Below are 12,911 nucleotides of genomic sequence, written 5' to 3'. Positions count from 1 at the left end.
TGGTGCGCACGCTGAGATGCTTCAGCGTGCGGGAAGGCACTTAACCCCTTTGCCAGGCCATTTGAATAATGCAGACAAAGATGACAGACTCCATGTGGCTGCAAAAGCAATTGGTGAGCAGAAAAGCCACTCGATTTTCTTTAAGTGAAATGTCTCGGAGCTGTTTCACCCATCTCCCAAAAGGGCACCAATGTACCCAGTTGTGCAAGGAAGAAGGTTAAGAATCATAAGAGACTGACCAATTAAGTGGTGTTTTTGTTGCCAGAAAGCCGTTGAGAATGGTGGGAGGCGGCCAGGGTGCAGAAGCTGAGCGATACAACTGAACAGGAGAGGGGCTCCCGCTGAGCGTGTCTGGTGAGCTCTGTGGACGGTGAGCGGCTTCTTGGTGAAGGTCAGGATTTTTGCTCGTATATATATAGCCCCGCGTTCCTTAGCAGTTGTTCCACCAGGCAGATGCAGAGTTGCATCTTTAGAAACCTTGACTGTCTGTGGGAGAACTCTGGTCCGTTTGGAAGAAACAGCAGCCTGTGTCTCCTCCTGTCATCACATCTTCCTCGCCCTTCTTCCACTGCCCTGGCCGCCTGTCGCCCGGGCCCCGTGCGCTGCTCTGCCTGCCCTTCTAGACAGAGGCACTGGGCTCCATCCCAGGCCCAGCCCGTCCTCTGACCTTGACTCCGTGCTCTCACCACGGGGGCTGGGGGGCGGCCTCCCCATCTGGTGCCGCTGACCCACCGTGGACCCCCACAGCGCCCTCTCGCCTGCCTCGCGCGTGCACACCGTCACCCAGCCCGCCCTGGCTCCTAAGCTTTCGCCCTGCTGGATGCTCCGCCTGCACCCAGACCTCTCCCGCCAGAACCCGCAGGAGCACAAGCCCAGTGTCTCCTCTTCCCCCACCCTCCTCCCTTTTGCCTCCTACTGTCTCCACCACAGCTTTCCTCCCCCGAGTCCTTCAGTTCCTTACTGGACGAAGCCCAGACTCTGTAGACAGCCCCCTGCCGTGGACAGCCTCCCCTGAGGCCACCCACAGACCCCAGCTTCCCCTCAACCTTCAAGAACCACTTACACTTTTCCAAACACGCCAACCCAGTTTCCACCTTCCGTTCCCGAAATGCCTCTGCCCCCTCGTCTGCCTGGTGAACGCCTAGCCGTCTTCCCAGGGCCTGGCCCCAGCCTTGCCTTGTCCCCTGGAGGGACTCACCCCGCCACGTCCTGCCGCGTCCCCTGCCCTGCTGCCCGCTCCCCACCCCGGCTCTCCCGGTCCCACAATAACCTACCAGTTCTGCTGACTCGACTCTCTTCCTCTATAAACCCGAGCCTCCTCGATGTCACTGACCTCTGACCTCTGCAGTTAAACCCCGCCCCACGCCGCGCTTACAGTGCCCAGCACTGTGCCGCAGAAATAACAGGTTGCTACTACTGTTACCACCCTTCAGCAATGAAGACGACAGGATAGTAATGACCAACCGCATTCTGAGACTTAGTTCTTCCTTCAACAAGTACCCACAGGGGGGCTCTTGTAGCCCTGGCGTCTGTTTCCTGCAAAGACAACGAGCACGCCTGCCCTCCTCATCCCAGGGGGTAGACAGGCCTCCCCACAGGTCAGGACGCTGCCGGATGATGAGAGCCCGCCGCCCCGGCTCGAGGGGGCCGCTTCCTGCTGGGTTTAGGTGCTGCTAAATGAAGACTAAAACCAGCATCCGCTGGATCATGGAAAAAGCAAGAGAGTTGCCAACATCTGCTGGATCATGGAAAAAGCAAGAGAGTTCCAGAAAAACATCTATTTCTGCTTTATTGACTATGCCAAAGCTTTTGACTGTGTGGATCACAATAAACTGTGGAAAATTCTGAAAGAGATGGGAATACCAGACCACCTGACCTGCCTCTTGAGAAATCTGTATGCAGGTCAGGAAGCAACAGTTAGAACTGGACATGGAACAACAGACTGGTGCCAAATAGGAAAAGGAGTACGTCGAGGCTGTATATTGTCACCCTGCTTATTTAACTTCTATGCAGAGTACATCATGAGAAATGCTGGACTGGAAGAAACACAAGCTGGAATCAAGATTGCCGGGAGAAATATCAATAACCTCAGATATGCAGATGACACCACCCTTATGGCAGAAAGTGAAGAGGAACTCAAAAGCCTCTTGATGAAAGTGAAAGTGGAGAGTGAAAAAGTTGGCTTAAAGCTCAACATTCAGAAAACGAAGATCATGGCATCCGGTCCCACCACTTCATGGGAAACAGATGGGGAAACAGTGGAAACCGTGTCAGACTTTATTTTTTTGGGCTCCAAAATCACTGCAGATGGTGACTGCAGCCATGAAATTAAAAGACGCTTACTCCTTGGAAGGAAAGTTATGTCCAACCTAGATAGCATATTCAAAAGCAGAGATATTACTTTGCCAACAAAGGTCCATCTAGTCAAGGCTATGGTTTTTCCTGTGGTCATGTATGGATGTGAGAGTTGGACTGTGAAGAAGGCTGAGCGCCGAAAGAATTGATGCTTTTGAACTTGGTGGTGTTGGAGAAGACTCTTGAGGGTCCCTTGGACTGCAAGGAGATCCAACCAGTCCATTCTGAAGGCGATCAACCCAGGGATTTCTTTGGAAGGACTGATGCTAAAGCTGAAACTCCAGTCCTTTGGCCACCTCATGCAAAGAGTTGACTCATTGGGAAAGACTCTGATGCTGGGAGGGATTGGGGGCAGGAGGAGAAGGGGATGACAGAGGATGAGATGGCTGGATGGCATCACTGACTCAATGGACATGAGTCTGGGTGAACTCTGAGAGTTGGTGATGGGCAGGGAGGCCTGGCGTGCTGCGATTCGTGGAGTCACAAAGAGTCAGACACGACTGAGTGACTGAACTGAACTGAACTTAAATGAGGGCTTGCTGTGTTGCCCGTAGATGCATTCATTAATAGTAGATACTTTGTCTTGGTTGAAGCCTCAGATGTGGAACCACTTGTACAGAGGGACCATGTATCTGGAGGGACTGTGTATCTGGAGGGACCACGTATTTGGTGGGACTCTGTGTACAGAGGGACCTTGTATCTGGAGGGGAGGGACCATGTATGGGAGCATGTATATGAAGGGACTGTGTGTACAGAGGGCCAACCATAGGCTAGGTGGGCTTTGTCACCTGCCAGAGCCCGGCACCCATAACCCCAGCATTGCTCAAGGATCAACTGTACACCCTGAAGTGTATTGCTGGGTTGTACGGTAGTTCCATTTTCGTTTTATTTGTTTATTTATTTATTTATGAGGAATGGGCAGCTGTTTTGAGAGGGGGTTGTGTGGGTAAGACAAGTGAATGTCTGTCTTGGGAGCAGAGAGGCAGGGACCAAGCACGGAGGAACAGCCAGAGGCTGCCGATGAGCCTGGAGACTATCAGGCCTCCCGCCTCCAAGGCGGCTGGCTTACTGCCCACACGGCCTTTACCTGGTCCTGCCCTCTCAGACCCCGCAGGGCCCTCTTCCAGCTTGGTCCTACCATCGTGCCTACGTCCAGTTCACCCACACTGCGTGTGCTCTGTTTGAGAACATCCCAGTTCCTGTCTCACCTCCACCACCCAGTCCAAACGTGGCTGTCTCCCACGGACTCGTGGGGTCACCGGGCTGGCTTCCCGCATCCTCCTGTGCCCCGCTCAGTCCCCAGAGTTCAAGCCTTTGCGTCTGGATGCCTGCGGCTGCTTCCTCCCTTCGGGCTCTCGGTCAGCACCTCCCGCCTCCCCGCGGGCTCCCCTGGCCAGTGTGGTTTGCATCCATCCCCACTAGGCCGTCCCCCGAGGACACAGTCTTGACTGCCGGGCATCGGGACGTCTGCCCTTCATCTGCTGTATCTGCAGTAATTCCACAGCTTAGCAGTTCAGGTACACTTTGAACTTTTTTTTCCCCCCATCTGAGTGATTCAATCTTCTTTAAATGTACTTTTTAATTAAATGCAACCTGGACAGCTCTCTCCACTCCACCTCTCTGATGACTGAGGGTTTCCTGTGGGGGAAGCCGGCTCAGATGGGGCCCCAGGTCCCCCTGCCAGGAGCCCTTCTTCCCTGGACTACAAAGCATTTGCCTTTCTGCTTTTGAAGCTGCCTGGTGCCCACTGCTGCTGACCTCAGCAGAAACCCTCTTCTTGAGCCTGTGTCTCCACCTCCCAACCACATACACCAGCCTGGGAGACATTCAATGAAGATGCTACAGTAAAGTCCCAATTAAGGAAATGCTCAGGGGAACGAGTGTTCCAGTTAATTTAATTTTTGGTTAACTGAGCACAACCAAAGTTTTTATTGGGAGGAGGCGTCGTCATGTGAAAGAAAGATTATGAATTTAGGATGAGGACATTTGTGTTTAAAACCCATTCTCTGCCATCTGAAGTCACGTGACTTTGGGGCTCAATTTTCTCATGCATAAAAGGGGTGCTAATAGCCATCTTAATAGCTTGTTGTTGGATTAAATGGGGCAACATTTGTGAATGTGAACATGTAGCCGCGTTGGGCAGCCGTGTGGGAACTTGGTGAAACACGCTTTCCTTCCCGCTTCCCATTTTGTTTTCATTTTTCTTGGAAATAATTCTTACTACACTGGCATATGGTTTTTAAACATGTTTTTTAATGCAGAACACTGGAGGAGAAGGTAATTTTCCTGGCAGTGGTAATAGTGACTCATTATTGTAGAATATTTATGAAAAATTAACCAATCGTTGAGTATCTGTGGAGTACTTACTGTATCTCAGATACTGTGGGAATAGCAGAAATGAAGAGGTCATTTTATTCTTTTTAAAATGCCCAGATAGTCTTTGCACTTTTCTGCTAAGAATTGAATGTGGGAGGAAAAAATGGTAGAAATGTCAGCTTGGCAGGTTAAAAATGCACATCTATGATTTTTCCTCTCACTTAGAAGTAAAAGCCCACTGAAAAGCAGACTTAGGTCCACAGGACAAGAAGAAGGAGCTATTAGTGAATGAAAGATGAGAAGAATGTCTGGATGGAGGAATAATAACCTTGGGGCAGGGGAAAGGGGTCTCGGCTTGGAGACACCCAGGACAGACGTGGCCACCTTGGGGCCGCTGCTAACACAGCTAGAAACGGGGATCAGTTCATGGTTTCTGTCTGAAGCAGTCTGCTCCCTACCTCCCACTCTGTGCAGAGTGCTCAGCAGGTAAAGCAGATGGACAGGTGGACCGACAGACAGACAGGTGAGGAGCCCTCCTTCTGAGAGGGAACGGCTCCCGAGGAAGGAGTTCTGTGCGCTGGGGTTCGAGGGCCTCTGGGAGCAGCCCTGAGCTCCCCGCCCGACTGAAGCCAGGTTGCCCGTTGACAAGCCACAAAGATCACATTTGGGAGGTGCGGCGGGCTGTTCCACTTTAAGTCTCTTTGCTGTTCTGTTTAATCCACATGCTCACACGGGTTTGAGGATGGGCTGACGCGTCCCAGCCGCAAGTGCAGCTGCTCATGTGGCCTGTCCTGCCAACCCAACAGCTGAGGGGCCTTGAGCTCCTGTCATCGTTGGGGCAGTGAGAGCCACACGAACAGAAGTCCCCGTCCCGTATGAATCCCCGTTACCAGCAGCTTCCTCCTTTCCCCTCCTGGGGGTACCGGCTGCCCATCCCCAGGGGCTGTGAGCTGGGCGCTGGCCCACCGACCCGGTGGGCAGTCAGGGGCCTGTCTCCGGGGACCGTGCCCCCCGGGCTGGCGGGACAAGTGCTGAGCACAGGCTCCGTCCTGGGCGCCCGGCCAGAGGCGATTAATGCCAAATTAACACCTTGCTCGGCGACCTCCCCACACCCTGCTGCTCTCCTTCACGTCACATGACCGTGTGTAAATATTAGCTCCTCGGGTCGTTTCTCCTCATCAGCGACTTTCACAGATGACAGGCGGGCTGCTCATGTGACTGGCATTCCTGAGCCCTTGTCCTTTGTCGTGAACGTTGTCTGCACACGGAGGTCTGACCACCAGCCCCATGGGCCCCACGGTGCCACCCGCACGGGCGCCGGCTGTGGGGAGGGGCAGGCTGCCCAGGGCTTTCCAGGAGACCTGAGGGTCCACGAAGCGTAGCGTGGAAGCGACTCCCATTAGCGTAGTCGATATATAGGTTTAAAAATTGATTTGTTGGTTCTGCCTGCAGCAAGATTTTTTTTTTTTTTTAATTCACACGAACCTTTCATTCCAACATCTCGTACCGGTGAGTCAGTGAGAGCAGGACTCAGCGCTGTGGGGCTGTGACTAGAGGGCAGCCCTCTTTCCTTGCCTCTTCTCTCTCCACAGCCCTGACCGCGCTGCCCGCGGTGGAACCGACCAGGGAGCCCCTCAGCCGCTCACGCGGGTGACGCGTCTCTGCAGCCTCAGGTCCTCTGGAAAGCATTTTGCATTTGCCATGATGTCCATTTATTCTTTATTTCCAGTCTCCTCTGTCTCCACCCTTTATTGAAATTCCTATTCTAGAAATATTTGATCAGTCTTCGTTTTCCCTGGATAAACAGTAGTAATGTGTACTGGGCATAGTTTAATTTTGATATTACACATATTTGAGAGAAGAGTTGCAAAACCATCTCGTGTTTTTTTCTCCCTTGTCACCAGAGGGATGAGCTGAATTATTTATAGCTTGATACTCAAACAACAGAGATGGAGTCAGGGTATTTATGCTTCAGAGAGAAAGGATTGCACCGAGTGCTTGGTTCGTGGGATATGTTTGCTCCGGGGTCACGTTCGGGCCCACATAAGAGAGTGGCCACTTCCCAACAACACACGTACCCATGAGAGGGCCTGACCCACGAAATAGTTGTGGAATTGGATGGATTTGAAAGTAGTGGCTAGACCAGGTACCTCAATCAGCAAAGTCTTTAATTAATAAATAAGGTCAGCAGTGGAACACGTGCAGCCGTGTGAAGGCCGTCATGAGTACGCTGTGCAGAGGGGCAGCGAGAGCTCTCAGTTTCCAGGGCTTCTGGGCAGGACGTGGGCTCACGGGCTGTGGGCTCCAACCCCGGCCCCTGGTCAAAAACGCCCGACCAGGACCCCAGGGAGGCCTCCTTGGGGCTGGGTCAGGCCAGGACATGCTGGCTGTCCTGTGGGAGTGGCTCAACGAGACTCATGTCTGTGCCCCACCTCACACCACGTTCCAGTCCACACCCTGTCTGTGCTCCAGAGGCCCCCCTCATGGCTTCCGCTTTCTCTGCCACAGGAGACACTGGCACGCCTGAAGCCGTGGCCCCCGTCATCGTGGTTCCCCCAAGCAACAGGAGTGTGGTGGCCGGGTCCAGCGAGACCACCTTGGAGTGCATCGCCAATGCCAGGTAGGCAGCTGGTCCCCCACCTGCTGGGTGTGGCCCGCTCCCCCAGCAGCAGAGGACTTGGTCCCACAGCCAGGCTGTGGGCACAGCGCATCAGGGGAAGACCGCGTGCACCTTTCCCAGGCCTTGTTCTGCAGAGTTTATATTGGGTGTAACATTTATACTCGAAGTCGGAGCTTTAACTGGGGGTCAAGTGGAGAGCATCCTCTGAGATTCTGGCTGAGGAGCAGAGGGGAGCTGAGGCCTCTGGGTGCAAAGGAAAGCGTTAACCCCCTCTTCTCTGTCGTGCGAGGTATTCTCCACCCAGTTGGTGGCCGCCGCACGCTCGAGTCCCTGGGGTCAGGCCTCCCATGTAGCGTGTCCCCTGGCAGGATTTAGTTTAAACATTCTTTCCCGGAGCCGATGGAACCATTAGCACTATGGTCCATTGCCGCTGCAATTAGCTATCCTTGCTCAGCAGCCCTTGAGCAGAATGTGTCATCCGCGGGTGCCGTAAGGGAGCAGAGCTGCATCTGGATGGGTTTTTAAGTGTCCATTGTTCAGCCCACCATGGTTCCTGGTAGAAAGATTATTGCCCCCTACGCCATCCACAGTTACCGTCACTAACGCCCCTCGTTTCCCCAGGCCCGCCGAGGAGCTGAGTGTGACCTGGAAGAGAAACGGAGTGAGGGTCACCACTGGGCTCCACGGCTTTGGGAGGCGCCTCACCATCAGCAACCCGACCTCCTCGGACACTGGGGTGTACGTCTGCGAGGCGGCCCTGCCCGGCAGCGCTTTCGAGCCCGCCAGAGCCAGAGCCTTCCTTTCGATCATAGGTAAGGCTCAGACGGGGAGTGGCCCCACACCTCAGTCTGGGAAAACAGCGTAGCTAACTCCCGTATTCCACTCACTTTATTTTTAACTCAGCACATGGAGGTGAAGTTTGCCTCCCAGACTCAGCCTGTTCTTCTTTCCCAAGAACATCAGTGCATTCAATCCAAAGAGTTGATGTTCTGAATACTTCCTAGAAATGTTCTTCTGAAAACTTTGAATCGTAAAGCTTGGGAAATAAGAGTGTCAAGATCCTTGGCATATTTATCGCCTTTGGATACTGGTCTTTCTGCCACGATGCTTTTCTATAACTCTTATTTGTCTGTTCTGATCAGTGTTCAGAGGTTAGTCTATTACCATTGTATTTTTTACTTTCTGAGCCAGGAGAGAGTGAGAGTCTTGAGTGTTCCCTTTTGTTAAACTGAAAAGTGAGAACAGACAGGTGTCCCAGGACCACGTGTCATCCTGAAACCGAGGCACAGTCCGGCTGCTCTAGCCCCTGGGAGATGCTGGCGTTTAGGAGGTGCGCCTGGCACGCCGACTAAGGGGATCCCGGGAGATGCTGGCGTTTAGGAGGTGCGCCTGGCACGCCGACTGAGGGGATCCTCGTCTGTTTTCAGGTTATGAACAGGTTGCACTGTATCACGAGGCAGGGCCTGTAGTTCTCGCGTGTTTTAAGCCCCTGTTAGGACCCACACTGGCTGCAATCACTGTTGTAGTGGCCTGTCCAGGAGTGGTGGCTGCCGCCGATGAGCGGTGCACGCGGGATTGGCCCAGGAAGGACGACCCCTGCTTCTCTCTGAGGATAAGGCAGGTGAGAATGGGAAGGGAAGTCTCTCAGGAGCAGAAAGCCTCTGAGAGCAGTCACTCCTCCCGCATTAATCACAGACCCTGCAGTCTGCCTCTTTGCAAACCAAGAAAGAACAGAAGCCTGTGTCTTCACAAGAAATTAGCAAGAGTGTGAAGAAATGCTGCAGAATGGGCAGTCCGCGCCGTGTTCCTGTCAGTCATGAGGAAGCAGCTCTATGGCCCAAGAATGGCTGTCAAATGCACGTGTCGAGAGCCTGCCCGCCGCTCTGAGAGACACGCATGAACTATGAAGTGTTGGCGAGGCAGGCCTGAGTCAGACTCTACACCAGGGAGCCGGGCTGGGTCCCCACTGCCCTCCTCATCCACGCTTCACAGTGGTCCATCCCGCACCCCATTTCCTGAGGCAGACCTTTCTTCCGGGGGTGACCTACGGCCATGTGAGTGCAGCATGTCACAGGTAGAGCCCAAGTTAAAGTCTGTGACGTTTAAGTCTCCAGCAGACGGGGCTGAATTGTGATAAAACGTTTTTTGTTGTTATTGTTCAGTCACTCAGTCACGTACGACTCTGCGACCCCATGGACTGCACGCCAGGTTTCCCTGTCCATCACCAACTCCTGGAGCGTGCACAAACTCATGTCCATCGAGTCAGTGATGCCATCCAACCGTCTCATCCTCTGTCATCCCCTTCTGCTCTTGCCTTCAATATTTCCCAGCATCAGGGTCTTTTCTGATGAGTCGGGTCTTTTCTGATGAGTCGGCTCTTTGCATCAGATGGCCAGATTATTTAATCAAGAGAAGAAATTTATCTCCCTGTGAACTAGAACATTTGTTTCCGTCGTAATTCCCTTTGAAAAATATTTAAATCGGTCATGGGAACTTGGTTCTGCATTTCCATCTGGATTCCAGAGCAGATTGTTACTGTATTCTCCGAGGTGCCGCCTCTCCGTATTCAGCTTTTAAAGGTGCACGGACGCACTTGCATCTTTATGATGTTGATTTAAATCCCCTGTACTCATAAGAATTTGCTGTGACAGGTGGGATTTTCTGGTTGAGTCCTGGGAAGGCCCTGAAGAGCCTGTTAGTTCAGACTGATTCGGGAGATTACGGCCCCGAGCCCCGAGATGGTGGAGGGAGGGGTCCTTGAGAAACACGGGGCCCGGCTGTCACGGGGAACCCTGTGGGCAGCTGTCACCATGAACATGCAGATGAAAGGGAGCAGACCCAGGTTGGCTCCCCGTTGCTCTGTTTCATACTAGTGAGACCAGTCAGGAGAGCTGTGGCTGCGTACCCCGCGCGCCAGCTCCCCCGCTGGGTGGCTTCATTTCTGAGGTTTAAACAGGAATATGGGGTCTGACTACAGAAGTGTCGTGGGTGTAACTCTCCTGGGGAAGGTGGCCTCCTAGGCTTGGTGACCCGTGTTCTCCTCCACCCGCCCTGTGCAGGGTCCATTTCCTTTTGTGCCCACTGTCTGGGTGTCAGGGTGTCCAGTGTATGGGTTCAGGGTGCCCACTGTCTGGGGCCAGGGTGCCCGTTGTCTGGGGTCAGGGTGTCCAGTGTGTGGTGTCAGGGTGCCTGCTGTCTGGGGTCAGGGTGTCCAGTGTGTGGGGTCAGTGCTCCAGCTGTCTGTGGCCAGGGTGTCCAGTGCGTGGGGCCAGGGCGCCTTCCGTGTGACAGGTTGGAAGTGCTGGAGTTAACCCCCCAGGAGCATGTTTGTCCAGCACTGCGTGGCCTGGTGGGGAGGAGGGGAACTTCGAGACCAGGAAGATGCATGTCCATCCCTAAAGGAGTGTTAGGCTCCTGAGGCCTGGGGTCATCTCCTCTCTCTCTCCTCAGGTAGGGGGTTTCTAAGTGTCATCTCGGAAATTATATCAGGTCCAGAAAACACAGAGATGACATGTTCTTCCTCGAAGCAGCATCCAGCATGGCAGGAAGACCGCCATCTGGGTACATCACAGAGATGTGGGTCATCGGCCCCAGGGCACGTGGCCGAGGTGGGGGGGTAGACCCAGAGTCTGGGTACATCACAGAGATGTGGGTCATCGGCCCCAGGGCACGTGGCCGAGGTGGGGGGGTAGACCCAGCCCACGGAGGTCAGGGAGGCTCTGCAGAAGGAGCAGGAGGTCTGGCCCTGCAGATCGAGTCTGAATTTTCCAGCGAAGCGACTTGAGTAGGACATTCCCTGCAAAGGAACCAGGATGACTGGGCAGCCTTTGTGTTGCTCAGGTGAGAAAGGACCACAAACCCAACACCTCAAACTAACACAGACGTGTCGCCTCCAGGCAGGTTCCCGGAACCTCCAGGAGGTTCCCGGCCTCCAGGCTGCACTGGGCTGGGCTGTTGTCTAGAAGCTCTGAGAGGGTCCACCTCCTGGCTCACCCAGGGGCTGGCAGATTCAGTTCACGAGGCTGTGGAACTGGACCTTGTTTCCTTCCGAACTGTTGGAGGGTCGTTCTTGGGTTCTGGAGGCAGCCAGCATCCCTGGCCACAGCCACCTCCGTCTTCAGAGTCAGCAGCAGGCCGGGTCCTCATGCCCAGACCTCTGACCTCCCCTCCTGCCGTCCCTCCTGCTTCCAGCCGGAGAAGGTTCTCTGCTTTTAAGGGTTCCTGTGATGAGGATGGGTCCACCCAACAGATCTAAAGTCTCCCCATTTTTAGATCGATGACCTCGATGACGTCGGCAGAGCCCCCCTGCCATGCGGTGTAGCGTGTTCTTGGGCACCGCTGACTGGGGGTGGACACCTCTGGGGGCGTCCTTCCTGCCCCAGTGGACACAGGCGCCAGCGTGTGGATGATGACGGCAAGTCAAGGGCCCACCCTGGGCTCTGCCGCTTCCCGAGACGGTGGCTCTGGGGGTGGGGTGGGGGGCAGATGGCTGAGGGGGTGTCTCGGGGCCTTCACTGGCAGAGTGCCCTTCTATAACAGGGTTGTTGCCCATGAGCAAGGACACGCACTTGCCCCGAGAAGTCCACGGTGGGGCTGCCTCGTTCACAGCAGACTCTCCCCACCAGGCACCTCAGTGTCTCTCGGTTGATGTGGCCGGTACTCTCCCCGTCTGTTCTCCTTGTAGCTGACTGAAGTAGCTGAGGGTGGAGAAGAGAGTCTTCTGAGTGCTGCGGGGCTGCTGGAGGAGGTGGGGAGAGATAACGGGCGGAGGCGGGGCACGGTGGGATGACCATCGGAAGCCAGGAGGGTCTGAGGCCTGCGGCAGCCCCGCGGCTACTCTGCGTGCTCAGCCACCTGGAAGGCTTTCTGGAAAAGGCAGGAGAATCAATGAATGAGTGAGCAGACCTGGCCTCCCTGGATTTCGGCCACTGAACCCTGCCTGGGGTTTGGCAGCAGAGGAGACAGTGCTCGGCCAGCTCCAGAGGCTGCCCTCCCAGACGTGCCCAGGGAGCCTCGGGGTCACAGAGCACACGGAGCTGGGCACCAGGGCGCTGGCCAGGCGGGGATGACGGCGCTCAGAGGAGAGCGGCCAGGCCAGGCACCTGCAGCCCCAGAGCCAGGCCTGTGGCCAGCCTGGGCCAGCCGAGGGCCGCCGTGTGACGACGGCCCCTCGTCTCTGAGCCCAGGCGGGCTGCTCCCCAGCGTCTGGAAGCCCCGGACACTGCAGAGCCAGGAGAACGGCCCCAGGACATCAGTCGGCGTGCCAGTCAGCGTCTGCAGTCTGCACCTCAGGGCTGTCTGGTCCCGTGGGTGCTGAGCATCTTACGTGTGGGGTTTTACCGTCAAAGTGTGACTCCTCTCAGGAGACCCTCAAGGGATGCTGAATGAGAAAAGCCGGGTCCACACGGCCAGTACTGTGTGATTGCACGTGTGTAACTTTCTTGAAATGACAGCAATAAAGAGACGGAGAGCAGCTGAGGGTTACCAGAGACCCCGGGTGGGACACTGGGGTGGGTGTGGTTACAGAAGGGCAGCGTGGAGGCTGGACCCATTCCGCATCCTGACTGTGGTGTGGACGCAGATCCACATGAGCTGTAACAGTGCACGGGGCCAAGTGCAT

General features: G+C 54.9%; 1 protein-coding gene across 4 annotated transcripts in view; it reads left to right on the top strand.

Moving 5' to 3' along the window:
• Window positions 1-12,911, top strand: part of LOC133238799 (protein sidekick-1) — a 733,626-nt gene that overhangs the window by 538,578 nt on the left and 182,137 nt on the right. For all 4 annotated transcript variants that reach the window (XM_061402289.1, XM_061402290.1, XM_061402292.1 and 1 more), the window contains exons 6-7: window positions 7,180-7,291; window positions 7,913-8,103. In XM_061402289.1, the coding sequence (XP_061258273.1) occupies window positions 7,180-7,291; window positions 7,913-8,103 (303 nt within the window). The remainder of the gene's footprint in view (window positions 1-7,179; window positions 7,292-7,912; window positions 8,104-12,911) is intronic.

Source organism: Bos javanicus, chromosome 25, assembly GCF_032452875.1.
Source record: "Bos javanicus breed banteng chromosome 25, ARS-OSU_banteng_1.0, whole genome shotgun sequence".
NCBI classification, from domain to species: Eukaryota; Metazoa; Chordata; class Mammalia; order Artiodactyla; family Bovidae; genus Bos; species Bos javanicus.
This window is presented reverse-complemented; position numbering and strand designations above follow the sequence as displayed.